This window comes from Lepisma saccharinum, chromosome 14, assembly GCF_977018435.1.
Source record: "Lepisma saccharinum chromosome 14, izLepSacc3.1, whole genome shotgun sequence".
NCBI lineage: Eukaryota > Metazoa > Arthropoda > Insecta > Zygentoma > Lepismatidae > Lepisma > Lepisma saccharinum.
Window position 1 is genome coordinate 8,944,906 of NC_139242.1, and position 16,830 is coordinate 8,961,735.

The window sequence follows — 16,830 nt, forward strand, 5'->3', positions numbered from 1 at the left end:
GTTAAGAAATAAAGCTAGCTTAAGGATTAATGTGGAATAAAAGGCTAAGAGCAAACATTGGCTCAGTTATTATTACATCACTCTTGGTGTGGTAGTTCGGGGCACAAGCTAAACCTATTTGACCATAGGCATGCCGATAGCCACGCATTGAGTTTATGCGTTTTAGTTGAGTCAAGTCATCGTCAAAGCGAAATCCTCACCTTCGTACTAAGCCTGTTTGCATTATAATCGCAATAAATAAAGAATAAATCCTTTCGTTTTGTCTACTGCAATAATATGGTTTTATTCCTCTGTGCTATGAAGCATTGTCTTTGCCTAACACTATCCTTGTACCTGAGAGGAGTCTGTGCAATTCGCCGAGTCTCATCGTTCACCGCTGAGTATTACTGAGTTATTAATAATAAGAATAATATAACGACATAGTAACAAATCTAATAATAATAATATGTTTAATAATAACACTTAGAAGATATCAATAAGACTACTTACAATACTATTATAACATAACATATAAGACCTACTAATTTTGTTCCACGCTGCACATGCCAGAAGTGCCTACGAGCTATGGTAAGTCCTTGAAGAGTTTGAAACATCAATAACTGTACATTTTTAAAATGCAAGAGAAACAATTTATGTTTAAACGTTTGATTGAAATGACAAATAAAGCAAAAAGAAATATTACATTTCTTTTCAGTCTTAAGGCCTCCTCCTTCAAAATTGAAAGGCCACATTTCATTTATTCTTATTTCTAGAGCATAATGTGTGCTTTCGTTAAGCTCAGCTTGCTTGATTGATTGATTTGTTGTTGTAAGTCCATTTTATGCACAGTAAGGCTATTCTGGACTAGACCTACAGTTTAAAGTGGGATCCGAACCACTTGTGCCTCCACCGGGTATCGAACCCGGGACCCCTTGATTACAAGGCGGCGACGCTACCACTGCGCCATCGGGGAGACCACTCAGCTTGCTTGAAAACCTATAAAATGACATTCTACTCTCCCATATTACAAAAAAAAAAAAAAAAATCGAAATTTCAAAATCCACTCAATTGTCTCTCTAAAGTTAAGCAACACAAAGTTTGTATTTCACTTCGCGCTACGACGCCATGGATCACGGGTTCAAATCCCGGCCTGAACATAGATGTTTGTGAGTGTCCATTCATCAATTTCATCACATCATCACTCATCCCCATCTTCGCAAATTATCCAAAAGTGGCACAAATAAGTAAAATATATAAAATCAATCAGTTTGAGCGAGTGAAACATATTTGAAGGTTGTTATTTTTTGCATGATCAGGAATTGGATTAATGATTTGACTGGTTTGAAATTTTGCTCTTGTGTTAATTCGGACAGAGAGGAAAGGGTCAGAACCCGAATTTGAGTAATGATCGATCTTAAACAGGAGGATACCTCTGTGTGAACGATCGATTCCACAAGACATGATAACAAATAAGAAGGTAAATCGAGAAGCAGAAAGAGAAAAGGATAAAGGCAACAAGACTCTATCATACTATGATAAGTAGACCCCGAATTATTATGTAATATCAAAGTAAAAAATATGTACATATATGTAACTATAATTGATAAATCATACCTAAATATGTATTATCGAAAGGATATATAACTAAATATGTTGTATCAAAGAATGTATAATAATCGAGTATCCAAGTAATATCAAGAATTCTGCTAGATATTTATTTTATTTGAACATATTCAACATAGTTGTAAGGACATAACTTGTTCAAATTAAAATTTGTATCAAATTTTAAAATTATAAAAAGTACATCAACGTGTACGTACATATTTAAGAAATCAATTTTGTAAACTATTAATTACTTTTCACATCGGAAAATATTGTAGAATATGTAAATATGTAACTTTTGAAAGAAATTGTAAAACAAAAGCATCTAAAGAAATAACAAGCGAATGAATATACATAGCTACTTTGGTACTTTTGTACAAGGGAACATATTGTGTAACTCGCTACGTACAGGAAAGTATCTTTCTTGTCCACCGATGCCAACTTTCTAGGTGCTTTGCCTAAACCTAAAAGCGAAAAAAAGCTATGATATTTCCAGCCTCTCCTTATCTGATCTTAAATCTGAGTTTGCCCCAGACGGGCACCTGGTGGATACCCCCGACACAACAAAGATTGTCACCAGTTCAGTTTTCTTTTGCTCGTAAATTGCAATCCTGCGAGATATATATAGGCATATATTAACCTTGGTGAAAAGATTCAAGAATATTACCAAAATTAAAGAAGTGACAAAATATGATGAGACAATATACCGAATATTGCAAAAAATGACGGGAAAATTCCGAAAATCGGAGAAAATGGCCTAAAACCTGACAAATGGCAACAAATGCAAGAAATGCACTTTAGAATTACCTTTTTTGGGTTCTAGATGAAGTGTAATATTGAGTATATTTAATGGGCATCGTGTCCGAAATGTCAGAAAAAAGATGACATTTCATCAACTTCCGCTCCTTATTTATAAGCCGTTTTAAGCGAAATTCTCCATTTTTATTCTTTCCATATATGATATCAATATCACATTGCAAACTGTTATTAATGGTTTCAATGTCATTTGTTGGGAAAAAAAAGTTTCGTATTACTTTAGATTCGAACATGCAAACGCAAGTATCAAAGTATTGCTTTAGACAGCACTCATGATTTTGATACGTGGAAAGGTAATCATTTTACGGGAAACGTGAAAGTTGGTGTGTGTTGACAGACTGTAGCTACTGCCATATTAGCACTGACAACTAGAAAGCGTTCTCAATGATCACGTGGCTGCATGTTTTTCGCTAATAAATAACTGCGTTTTTTCAACACATACACAAATACATCGTCGCTTCGGAACATCAAATTTTCATCTTTGCTGCTTTCAGATTAACAACATACGAAGTGGCATGCAATTTAAAAGGTTTTGCAGAAACCTCAGTTTTATAAATAAGGTTGGATGAAATTAGACAAAAAAATCTTTCCTTCCGCTGGGCTCGAACTCGGGTTGCCCGCATGCTAGTTCGACACGATAACTAACACTCCAAATGAGACAACACTAAACTCTTTCGCAAGTAGTCGACTGAAACGCAAGTTCATTTTCAGATTGCTATTTCCCAAGGTATAACATGCCTAGGCAGATGTGTCTTGCATTTTCTGTACTTTTGTTATTTCAGTCGCTTTGGTCTCTCCTAGTTTAATCACGGCAATAATGAGGAATATTTTTTGACAAAGATGATAAACAGACACACAAGAATAATCACCCTCGCAAAAAAAAGAGCCAGAACTCGAGTCTGGAATCTTAGACGCGAGGTGTGTTTCTTGTTCAAAAATATGTCTGTGTGTTTTCGGTAGATATGAAATGAAGTAAATAAATAAGACAAGTGGGTGGAAGGGACTAGAGAATCGTAGCTACGTAACCATTGAGAAGATATCCATCGCATAGATAGAGAATCTCTATATCCCTTTGCGATAGAGAACTTATTAGAAGAATGAAAATACAGATTAAACGAACAAATTTGATGTGTGTACCCATTCGTCAAAATGCCTAGAAAACAATATTACATACTTCTTCATTCTTTTTGTGAAAAATCCCATGTTTCGCACATCGTGCTTCTCCATTTACTGTTATTTGGACATTCACTTGGAAGTTAAAACTTAGCTTTGTGTGTTTGTTTTCACGTGCATGTGTGTGAGAAGAATGGCGTGAACGTGTGTTCGATGTTTTTCTGGGTATTATTTTCGTTCAAAGCATTAATATAATTGTAAAATATGGAATTTACTGTAATGCAAGGAGTGAAAATATAAACCCAGTCCGTCAGGTTCGTTCCCAAACAACATTAAATAATGGAACGTAACGTGGACCGAGTATTATTCCATGTCGAGAACACGAGACGTTACGATCGACAATCTTCATCTCGTATTTCTCTTTGGCATCACTACTCAATTTACAGAGATGTAGACCCGTGACTGGTATACAAGCCGCAGAATTGCAATGCTGGTTGGGTTGTCTAGTCACAAGGTGCTTGGTGGTCAGACATGGATGGCTTGCTTCAGTGCTTCTTCAATAGGGTCGTTACAACCCAGAAGTGTCCGTGACTGTACGACAGACTCCAATTTAGACACAACAGACACAACACACGTCTCGACACTTGATGAAACTTAACCAGTCCCTATTCCTGTAATCTTTCAAAGTTGCTTCTGAAACTTGCTGGAATGCGCTGCTACCTCGTGTGCGACATACAACAGCTTTAAAAGGGAGTAACAAAACACTTTTCGATGAGCAGGGACAGATCCTCGATACACATGATTAGATCAGAATACTTACGTTGAAGTCGAAAGCAAATAAATGAGCAGATTTGAACCCAAAGCGAATATTTTGATGTGCGTGAATGAGTAAATTTGTCTTTATCTTTTTCACAATGTTAGTTACTGAAATATTAATAGGGATAAATGTAATGGATTAATTATGTTTACTATTTAGTTAACAATTAATTAATTAGTATTGTATATTTGCTTCATTTTACAAGTTTTGGCCAGGTTAAGTGGTAGAGCATTCATAGGGTGAATTTCGCCCATGAATAAAGAATTTCTAATTTCTAATAAATGTTATGTAGTGTACCTCACATTCCTGAGCTACCCTGGCCTTCGTAGAAGGCAGGATGTACAAATAATAGTTTATGACAGCAGTACATTTCCAGTATCATGAGTTGTAAAAAGGAAGTAGGGGAGAGAGCGATGGTAGGAGATCGGAGGTGAGAGGAATGGACAGTCGGTGTTTGGCTTTGGGAGTAGGAGGAAAGTAATAGGAGTTCAGGAGAGAGAGTGAGATTTCGGTGTTTGACTTTGAAAGAAGGAGGAGGAACGATTGAGAGGACTGACTGATGAACAATTGTAGGACGAGACAGGTAATTCCCTTTCTCTAATTATATCCCTGCCGGTTGTCTTATAGATCATAAAACCCAATTTATGTGTGTCGCCATTCATTTAAGACCTGTATAGATTAACATGTATCTAGGTACCTTTCCAGATGAACATAAGCATAAGCGAGGAGCGATCAGCTAACGCCACCCAGATACGATCCCAGCACCGTAGAGGCAGTGCAATACGGTTACAATAAGTACTAATAAAGGATGTTAACAATAACAATTTAATTAACACCGAAAAGGAAAATGTAGTGAAGTATCTAAACATAATAATAATAATAATAATAATAATAAACGAATCGTAAAGGTCCATTGCCATTTGTGACGAGACGGAACGGTAACGTTCCAAATATTCTCGAACAATTCCCGAGAGCTCTGGTCCATTTCTAGCCGGTTGTCAGCCAGTGAACTAAACTATAAGTTTGAGTGTTATATAACCTAGGTCACTAAATGTTATGATAATATTACACTCCATATTTTAATTGCCAAGTTCAAACGTAATGTCCATTAACCTACCTACAAATGTATTTAATAAATGTAAAGTAGCACTATGCCATGATAACTTAAGTTCAAAATAGTCTCGGCTTGGGGAGGTTGGTCAGTTCCTGAACGGTAACCTTCTTTACTCCACAAGGCTGCATACTTTTCGGCAGGTTGATCTTTGATGACTGGACCATTAATGGATAGAAACGTCAACGATGGCAGACAAGGGCGGCCGCAGAGGGGAAGTGTCCCCCCTCCGCCTTCTGAGATTTCTGCATAGAGTAAATGTAATTCGAATAGTGGAATTGTACCGATATTTTTTAATATATTTTTGTGTTATATATTAGAGCAACTGTTATTATTATTATTATCATCATCATTATTGTTTTTATTATTATTATTACCATTATTTTACAGTACTCTTCCGCACGTAAAAACCATGTATCAGAGGGACAGTAGATTAAGAAGTCTCTGATTTTAATTGGAATCTGTGCATTGTGAAAAAGTACAAAAAGACAAGGAACTGATCATCAATAAAGTGATAGATGTTTATTAAAGGATGAAAGGCGAATCCACTTTCTATCTAAATAGTACACTCGAGTCTGAGCTTGTATACAACGACAGAATATTTTCAATTCAATTTTATGATTTGTAAGGAAAGTACTAGTAGTGGTAGTATTGAGAACAACAACAAAATAATTACAGTAATTATAATAATAATAATAATAACAACAATAATAATAATAGTTTCTATGACTCTGTCCCCCTCGCTGAGAAGGGAGAAGTCTCGGTTGCGTGATTTTTGGGACACCCTGCACCAGCTTTCTATTCCGAGTCCTAAATACGAACAAGAAAATACCTACCGTCACTTTGCGTTCCTGAGTCCACACGTTGTGATGAGCTACTTAAATTGTTCTTGATGGCACTGTATCGAGCTGGCATCATGCTCTGACGAACGTTGCGTTCCGGGTGCACTAAAATGATATAGAGCTTGGGGGTGAAGAGACAGGCTATGGTGACCGTCGCACTTAAGCTGATGGTGACACTCATGCTAGTTATTCGAAGCGGGACGTGATTTGCCGTGCTGAAGTATATAGGAACAAAGGCCAGCCAAATGACGCACGTGGTGTACATGGTGAATCCTATGTACTTGGACTCGTTGAAGGCTTCCGGGATTTTTCTTGTCAGCACGGCGTAAACAGTACACACGATGATAAGAAAGATAGGATAACTGAAGGCAATCATGTAAGAGGCATTGATGTACGAAGAACACACCAGGAGATTGTCATCTCGCGTGGGATAGTGATGTATGGCTTTCGGCGGAGACACGAAAATCCAAACCCCGTTGACAAGCACTTGGAAACCGATTAACCCGCTGCAAATGACCAGCTGCGATCGGGGGGAGATGAAACTAGGTCTCTTGGTAGTTTTTTTGCCAGCATTGAAAATCCTCGAGATGCGGTTTGTTTTAGTAAGAAGAGCAGCATACATCACAGCGAAGGAAAACCCTATCCCGAACTTCTGCACTCCGCAAACTACATTGGTAGGTTTCAGTATGAGAATGAACGTCATGCAGTAACAGAGTAGAATTCCAACCAGCAGAACGTAGCTCAGCTCTCGACCTGACGCCCTCACGACTGGAGTGTTGTGATGCCTGAAGAAGACGCTCACCACGAAGAACGTGACGAAGATGCCTGACGTCGAGAAAGCCATGGCTCCTATCGCCCAGCCACTCTCTGGTCTCAGATACACTTCTCTGATCGGCGTGCATTCCACGTGTGTAGGATCAGGGATAGTTCCCTCGGGACAGTTTACACATTGAGTTTCATCCAACAGATGTCGTATCTGCAATAAAATGTAAAAACATAAATTAGGAACAAAGTGGCCGTTCATGTAATGTTACAGTTTAACTCCATTGACAATAATTTTGTATGCAAATAATATAAAAGTATTTTTTACAAAGGTGCGGAATAAGAAGAAGTACTGCTGAAGTACAGCGTGTCTAGATATTATTCACCCCATAAATGTTGTCCATAAAAAACTTTCTATGCAAGTGGGGTGCAACTACCTACCATCATGCATTGCAGCCAAACAGTAAAAGTGTGAAAATACATTTGGCGACGGTGCAGGAAAAGACGATGTGTGTTTCGTGGTTGTGGGAAACAAAATCTAGTGACGCCCCTAGATTTCTTAATGGGGGTTACGTGAAGGACATCGTCCACAGCAAGAAAGTTACGTACTTGGTGGAATTGAACTCCAGGATCGAGGAGGTTGTGCCATCAATCAACGTGGATATGATCCGCAACACGTGGAGTGAATTCATCAATATACTTTATATTGTCAAAGCCACTCAATGTGCTCATGTACAAGTTTATTAATAATGAGAACTATGTTTACTAAATTACTTGAGTCAATTAATGTAATTCCATGTTTTGTGTTTCCCAGAAACATTTTACAGTAAAGATACTCTGATATGTTATGGAGTGAATGAATTATGGACACCCTGTATAATTTCTGTTACAGTGATAAAACAATTCCAATATACCTATCTATATTTTCAAAGAATGTAGTAAAATTTATATTTACGAACAGATTACTATTGTTAGGTAAGATATTCCAGTCTCTCATATACATCTAATTTTCTTCTATACACTTAATAATTGCCACCATAGGTTTACGTTCTCTTCAGACTTAATTCAGGAAATACATGTTACTTTTCTCTCTCAATAAGCTTTTATCTTCTCGTTTAACAGCTAAGAAACTAAAAGTTAAAATATACAAGATGCCTGTAGTATTGTACGGATGTGAAACTTGGTCCCTTACATTAGAAAGAGGAAAACAAATTAAGAGTATTTGAAAATAAAATCCATAGGAATATAGTTGGTTACATAATTTGTATCCCTGTCCAGATATTATTAGAATCAGGAAGACTTAGGTGGGAAGGCCTTGTGGCACGATGGAAGAGGAAATAAGAGTTTACAGGATTCTTGCTGGGAAGCCTGAAGGTAAGAGACCTGGAGGAAGGCCAAGACGAAGATGGAGGGATAACGTTGAGATGGACCTAAGGGAAATTGGTAAGGATGGAAAAGATTGGATTGATCTTGTCCAGAGGAGGGACAGATGGAAGGCTTGTGTTGCTTAAGCCATAAACCTTCGGGTTTAAGATGGATAGAGAGTTAAGTTAATTCAACATAGTTTTATATGGAGATCCACAAATACAAATCTATCAGTTCTGGTAACTAATGCTTTCCAAACTTTGTGGAACAACAAACAACTTGACATTGACTCCCGCACTTTCAACGTAGCCTTTGGCCACGTCATGTGTGCTTGCTGACTGGAGCTTTGAGCAGGAGCGGTTACTAATTCTTGCTTGAGCAGGTCTAAAGCTGATTTTTGAAACGTACTCCAAGTCCACTGAGCACTTTTGGAAAGCAATTTCAGCAAAGGTTCTGTTTTAGCCGAAAAATCCTTTATAAATTTTCGCCTCCAATTGGCTAGTCCTAAAAACTTCCGGATATCCTTGTTCTTCTTTGGCAAGGGAAAATTCAAGATGGCTTCATTCTTCTTCGCGTCTATTTTTATCTGGTCACATGTCATAAATACACTAGTTCACTCTTTACAAAATTGCACTTTCGAAGTTTTACTTTTAGTCCTACTTCTTCTAGTCTGAGTAATACTGCTTTTTTGTGCTGAAGGTGGTTCCTGAAATACGCATCAAAGATTAGAAGATCATCTATGTAAACTGTCAAATAATTTTCTATTTCAGGGCCAAAAACTTGATGCATGACAGATACAGTGTTAGATAAACCATACGGCATCTTCAAAAATTCGTATTGGCAACCTTTCTATGAAAGCGCAGTGTACCTTCGGCATTCTGGCTTCGAAGGAATTTGCAAATAGCCAGAGGCCAGGTCCAAACTCGTGAAATACCAGGCTTGTTTATACTTCTGTAAGGATTCATCAATGGGTGGAAACGAACTTTTGGGAACTATCATCAATGCATTCAATTGTCGAAAATCCAGGCATGGTCTCACACTTCCATCAGCTTTGTCCACGACTAGCAATGGATTCAGGTAGGGTGATACAGATGGTTAAATAATGTTCCAGGTCTTCCATAAGCTGGGTTCTTCCTCTAGAGCTGCCCGTTTTGAAAGCGGTACTGGATACGGTGGCTCAGTCGGTACCGCGTCTGACTACCACGGTGAACTGGCTCGTTACTCTTCAGAAGGATTCATACTTTGCACTTTTCATTGATCCGGGCTTCTCTGAGAATACTTCCAAAAATTTAATCAGCACGTTTAACAACTTCTGCTTCTGGGAATCGTTTAGCATATGTACTGTGTCGACCTTCTCCCTGAGGTCCACGGGTTTATACATCCATTTCTCGTCTCTCTCCGGCTGCAGCGTTGCAAACTCCCTTCAATTCACGAGATGCAACTCATGCGTTATAAATTATCAATTTTTGTATTGTAAAAACCACTAACATGTGACGATATAAACTTAACACTTGTGTGCTAAACTAAAAACGTTACATTAAAGAATTTACAAGACAAAGAGATTCGACAATGCAAGTTACATATTAAACAACAATTACTGCACAAAAGATAACTAAATGCGTAAGCCACGCAGGGCATTTAGCATGCTTTCTTTAATCAAAACTTGTGTGCCACAACAATATATGTTTCATGCTTAACAACAATGCACTCGAAATTAGATAAAAGATAAATCAAAAGAGTAAGCCTCTCAGGGCATTTCGCAAGCATTAATAATTATATATTAAATAATATGTCTATCACGCACGATCGCTAAATGTGATGACCACGCAGAGTCGTGACATCGTATTTCACTGGTGCTATTCAAATGTAGGTACTTCGGAATTTGTATTAAAAATCAGTCGTTCATTATAGTGTTTCACATTGCCCCTGTACATGGTTGGAACGAGTCGTTTCTGACCTGTTTTGAACATGATTTTTCTCCTTCTTGTTTTTGAAACTTGAACACGGTTCATAAATCTCGCAAATTTTTAATGCATTTAGTAGGTTAAGCTAATTTAGGTTGGATTGGAATGGATTTAATGTGAGATCCCCGAATTTTGTGCAAGTTGTGGACAACGTTATGTTATCTTCTTTCACAGAATCAGGTCAGAAAACCGGATTTATAAGCTGTATAAGACTCATCGGTTTTCTCGTTCTTTCACAATTTAGAATGCATTGTTATGATAGTGCAGCATTTCCAATATGATGGTGCTTTATGTATTTAAAGTGTAAAAGTACACCCTAACAGCTAGAAGGGTAAAGTCCTAACCGTCTACCAAACACTAGTTTGCGTGTTTACTGAGAATTTACAAATTAGTATGGATTGATTTTCAGAGAAATCATAATTTGTTCCTTTTGCAGATGAACATTTGAGAATTTATTTGACGTGACTTCTAAGAATACCTTGAAATTTGTAAAAAGGACAAGAAATTTGACTAACAATAGCGTGGAAGTTTGTGGATATGCTTCTATGGAATAAAAATCGTCTGTGTGGATTGTTTGAACTGTACACAATCTGCAGATACATGGTTAAATGGTGATGGTTTCTAAGAAATCAATAGTCCAAAACATAATCAAGAAATGATGTTGCAAGACATCTGGTTGCAAGTAGTCAGCAATTTTTGCCCAAAATCTTAGAATATTCATTGCTTTCTGTGGCGATTTATTTCAACTTACTTATGAAATCGTCCACAATCTTCCGCGTCGCGAATTTCCTACTCGCATTTTGTTGTGCAGCGGAAGAAATGACGTTAATTCTGCAAACCCCCACTACATGGCAGCACATAGTGGCATTGAACTTGATGCGTTACCGGGCGATGACGTCGCACCAATCGAGTGGAAGAAAACGGCAGTTCATTCTTATCACGCATCGCATACAGCTGTTTGCTATTCTTCCTCCCCCCGCCTCTGAAGTTTCGTGCACGGCGTTCAATGAGGTAGCACGTTCTTCCATCGTAAAGGTTACGTAAGCGTTGCAATTATGAAGTACTTTGATCGGATTTTGACCGAGCTGCGAAGTGGATTTGACTGCAGAAACGAACTTCATTTTTAGGGTACAAGTGTTGGTAAGTTGCTGGAAACACGTACAAGAAAGTCTACGATAAGCAAACGCATGCAGAGAAACTTCGAGAACATCGCCAAAATCCGCACGAATGATTTACCAGGACGAAAACTTGGAATTTCCCGAAATATAGCATGCATTTTATGAAGGAGAAGGTTGCATGTTACGTTCCTAGATTGCCGTCGATTGTTAATCGATTGGACGAAATAACGCAAAATGCAGGTACGTGTGGTGCTTTATTATTTTGTGTCGAAATTGGCAAAAGTAAAATGAACAGTTACTCGGCCATCAAACCCCAACCCCACCAGTCTCTCGTTGGGAATTCACTGTGCGCTTTAAAATAAGCAAGGTGTGTTTAATATTATGTACTTCACGTATCGTTAACATATATATGGATTTAAATTGCACGTGTCCCGGAAGCATTTACGTCACCGTCGCATTTACGTACTTGAGGCAATCGAGACTATCAACATTCAGCATTAAGAGTGTAAAGAGAGGAACGTAATGAACCGATATTTTCTTAAATTGTACAATTGGTGTTTGGTGGCAGGTCACCAATACTGAGTGATTACTTATACGAAAATGACATGCGTAATGCAGATCAAAAGCGAAATTTCTGGTGACCTTCAATTTTGATCCCAAATTATCCCAAACGAGCACTATAAAGCAAATAGATGCAAGGATATGTATTGCGTACTATTTAATTGTAAATTATAAGTTTTGAGATTGAGCTTAGTAGTAGAATCACGCCATAGATAGTATTGGTGTATGGAAGCACGCGCTGGGTCGCGTATAGTTGCTTTTACGCCTAACTTGTGAATATATTTATATACATGTTGGACGACTCCTGGAAGAGTCGTGGTTGTTGATCTTTCTTATTTTTGTATTAAAACATTGTTATAATCGTAATCAAAGATTGTGTAAAGTAAGTGCGACTACGTCTATTGAAATTCTTAATAGAGATTGTTCTCTGGTCTCTTCATGTACGCAAAATTTAAAATGTGATTACAGTTAATTAAACAATTGTTGTTAATAATTTTCACGAAATTGCTTGAATTTCATTTACGCATTGCCTGAGTATGAATATGCGTGATTAACTCATTTAAAGACGTTGGTGAAACCTGTTATGCCAATTTTGATGGTTGCCTTTGGTGAGGGTACTGTAGTTAGATATTGTAGATAGATCTTCTAAAAATGGATCTTGGTAATGCAATGATTGTGTTTTCGAAGAGCACTCTTCGTTATTTTCAGTGAACATTGGAGAAAGGATTGCGGAAGATGATACGCATTTCTCGTTCAGTTTTCGTCGAACTACTTATTTGTGTGACTTGTACATTTACCCCCCCACCAAACATCCTGCGAATGCTGGTGTGTGGTGCGTGTGTGTATATATGAATTGTTTATAAATTTAACTTCTCTCTCTCTCTCTCTCTCACACACACACACGCACACTCATATGAGTGGTTTGGTTCATGTTATTTCGCTTTTGTGGCACTTCTAGCTAATCGCGATTATGAGGATGAGTGATGATACGATGGGATTGATGAAGACACTCACAAACACCCATGTCCAGGCCGGGATTCAAACTTGGGACCCCTGACGTCATAGTGCGCTGTGATAACCACTCTGGCATGGATGCCGGCACACACACACGTGTATATATATATATATATATGCATGTATACATGTACACATAAGTATACATGTACACAGGACGTTGTTTGTTATACATTTTCTTAAGGGTTCGATAGAGAAAATTCTGACATTTGCCCCCCCCCCCCCCTCCAAACTTATCAACCTAGCTACGTCCCTGCTCGAAACTAAATCAGAACAGTCTGAATCTCTGATCAATAACTGTAAGAATAAGTTAGAAATATATTATCTTGCTTCATCGCAGTGGCACAGCCAGGTTACTTTTTTTTGGAGGAGGGAGGCTTCACACAGTCAAATGTTTTGATCGAGATCATTTGTATTTTTTCCTCGAAACATTTCTTTTAAAACATTAGGTTACATACAATACACATGTATAAATACTGTTTGTGGAAATTGGTTAGTGGTAAGCACTCCTCTTTTGGACTTTGAGGTGAATGCACCTTCAGCCCCCAAAGCCTGGCTGCGCCAGGCTAATATTCCTTGTAAGAGCCGCTCACATTACGCATCTTATACAAATAGTGAGTTATATACTCAACCAAACTTATCATTTCAGTTTTGCTTGTTGTCGATGGTGACCTAACATCATAAGGTCAATTATTCATAGTTTTAACGATGCCATTTCTCTTCGATAGATCACTCATATTTCTTTGAGACTTTTTCATGAAACAATAAACATTTTGTTAATCAGTGAGCGAAGAGCGTGTGTAAGAGGGGAGTGCAAAATCAAATCATCACCCGCCCCCCCAGCTAGGATAATTTGCAGAAGCATCCTCCTCCACCTTCTGCATTGTCTTCCCGTTGATCCATGTAAGGATCTTTCCTCCTATACCCTAACTCGAACAAGCAAATTCGCAGGTAGAAGTTTTCACATTGAGCACTGTGTACGCTCGTGGCGGAATAAAAGTAATTGGGCTTAAGGGCAAAAGGTATAATTAACCCTGGGCTCCACCTCGTGAAGTTTTGGGCCTCTTTGAAGGAAAACATAAGACGTGTGGACAATGTTGGATATTTATATCTGATCTTATTTCAATTTCATTTTGACGCCACGTTTACGATAAACTACGTAGCTATAAAGGTAAGAGATGAGATAATTTTTCTATCGATTGCCATCTGTGAGTAAGTAATTCTGCCCATCCCCCTCTTGCTGAGATAAAACGCCACTGCTTATTATCGCAGACGTCGTTATATAATATGTTACTTGGATCGAGATTTCTGTTTCGTAAATCCATGTTTTAAATAAGCGGCACTACCTGTAACATTTCTGGGATTATATGAAATTTCAGAAGTACAGAACACATCGGAGCCCCTACACCTCACCCTCCCCCGCAATGCGGGGGTTGCTGGGGCGGCATCTAAGCCACTGGCGCTTTGTTTCTCGGAGGGAACAGCTAAGCCTCGCGACAGGTTAACCTTGCAGCAACTTTTCGCAACTTACCGAGCACCGAAAGAACTTCAACTTCGAGAGAAAACTCTCTGCTGAAACGTTTACAAATGAAACATTACCGCTTGCAACTAGTTCAAGCCTTAAAATACACTGTTTATGCTTTGCGCGCGTCCTTCTGTGCTGATTTCCTCGCATTAATGGAAACGGATGGGTTCTCTGAGAGGTTAATTTACAGTGATGAAGCAACTTTTCACCTTTCAGGGAAAGTGAATGGACACAACGTAAGGATTTGGGGAAATACTAACCCCCATGAATTTGTGGAACACGAACGCGATTCTCCCAAAGTGAATGCCTTTTTGTGCCATTCCCATGAAAAGATTTATGGGCCCTGTTTCCTCCATGATCGTACTGTGACAGGACTTGTTTTCCTTGATATGCTGCAAATATGGCGCCTTCCACAGACTGCAGAGGATAGCGTAGATTTCATTCTCCAATTGGATGGTGCCCCTGCGCATTACCATGGCAGCGTTCGGGACCATCTCAATGGGACATTGGAACAACGTTGCATAGGCCGTGCAACTCCGGAGGATCGACCTCTCCTTCATTGGCTACCTTGTTCCCCGACTTGACCCCATGTGATTTCTTCATGTGGGGTTTTGTCAAGGATTATGTTTACGTACACTTCGCAACATCTTATTTGACCGCCCCGAAAGAATTCTAAGTCCCGAAATCGTAAACTTAGCAACATTGCACTTCAGTTCCAGGTGAGATTAGCCAACTTTGAGTACGTCCTTACACTAGACGAAAAACGCTGAGGTGATAGGTTTTTGAATTTAACACTTTCCATGAACTTAGAAACTACAAACCGCTATTATAATACGCAATCAAACAGAAATAAGAAATTGGAAAAAGAACCTTGAAGGATATTTACGATTCTGCTTGGTCGACTTGAAATTTGGGGGGTTTGAAACACTGAATAGAGTTTTTCTCCACCTGGAGGAAATTGCCATCAAGTTTGTGCAGAAAGAAGCAAATTTGTGAGGAGTTTATGCAACATTTTATTTACAATACCTTGCATAATATCGAACAGTTCTCAAAAACATATATTTTACACGACTTGTCGAGAAAATGTGCTTGAAGAACAGGAAGGTGGGATTCTTCATAAACGTCAATATGTTTTTAAGAGTATAATGTCATTAAGTTAACGTAGAGCAGTTGGTTAGGCGCTACTATCCTTATTTTTCATCAAGCGTGAAAGGTCGCCGATTCAAATCCCACCCTCTCCTCTTTCTTTTTTTGTTTGCTGAACAGATAATGTTGATACTAGAATATTTAAGAAATGAATCCGATGCACACTTGAGGGACGTCCCTTCTGCGCATATTTCCCTTGGGGATTTCCAGGATTTAAAGTTAAAACTTTTCTTTTTAGTTATTGTTCATATGTTGTGTTAACACACACATCATGATTAATTCACAAATCACATATATGTATTCAGGATGCGAAGTGTAATGTTATTTAAGTTATGTATTGTTTGTTCTTCACTGACACCTAAAATATTGATTATTTGATTTCGATATACTAAAAAAACACTACCATGTTAAGTAGTGATGTAGTGGAGTACTGTAAAGAAGGAGAGCGTTTAATGAGTTGAAATTGCTAAGATTGGTAATTTTATGTCCGTTCCTTCGTAATGACTGTTGTCAATCCCCTCTCCACCATCCTACCATGCGTCTAAAACTAGTAGTAAATCACCAATTAACATAAGTAAATGGTTATTGCGACGGAGGCCGATTTGATAAGAAACTACTAATAAGTATTTATATATAGTGAGTGACAAACAAAAAATTCAAAACCTCATAATGATCGTTAATTCCTCATTGCTTTGTATCTAAAATGTTTGTCTTCTTTGAACAGAAAGTACGAGTATCAGACGTAACAAACTTTCCCCACTAACTTTGCAATATTCGAAACCACCATTACAGACTTAACTCTATGTAACTTGCTTCTGCCCATTCCACGTGTTCATGTGACTTCCTCCTATCATCGAAATAACTTTCTCTTATTATTTGCTTTTCTCTCGTGAAATAGAGAGACCAATGTTAACTTCTTAGCACGGTGGATAAACTTTACACCCAACGATATAGTCCTGAAAAAAATCCTGCCTAGGTGGAGAATCGAACCTACGACCTCCCTCGTAAGAATCAAGCACGCTACCTCTTCTCCAGGTAGCTTATGTTAAAATTTGCTACCAGTTTGAAGAAACCAATTCACACATAATGTCATAT

General features: G+C 38.2%; 1 protein-coding gene across 1 annotated transcript in view; it reads right to left on the minus strand.

The window, feature by feature from the left end:
* Positions 1-16,830, minus strand: part of mtt (mangetout) — a 390,272-nt gene that overhangs the window by 16,957 nt on the left and 356,485 nt on the right. The window contains exon 10 of the mRNA XM_083135134.1: positions 6,275-7,256. Within this exon, the coding sequence (XP_082991260.1) occupies positions 6,275-7,256 (982 nt within the window). The remainder of the gene's footprint in view (positions 1-6,274; positions 7,257-16,830) is intronic.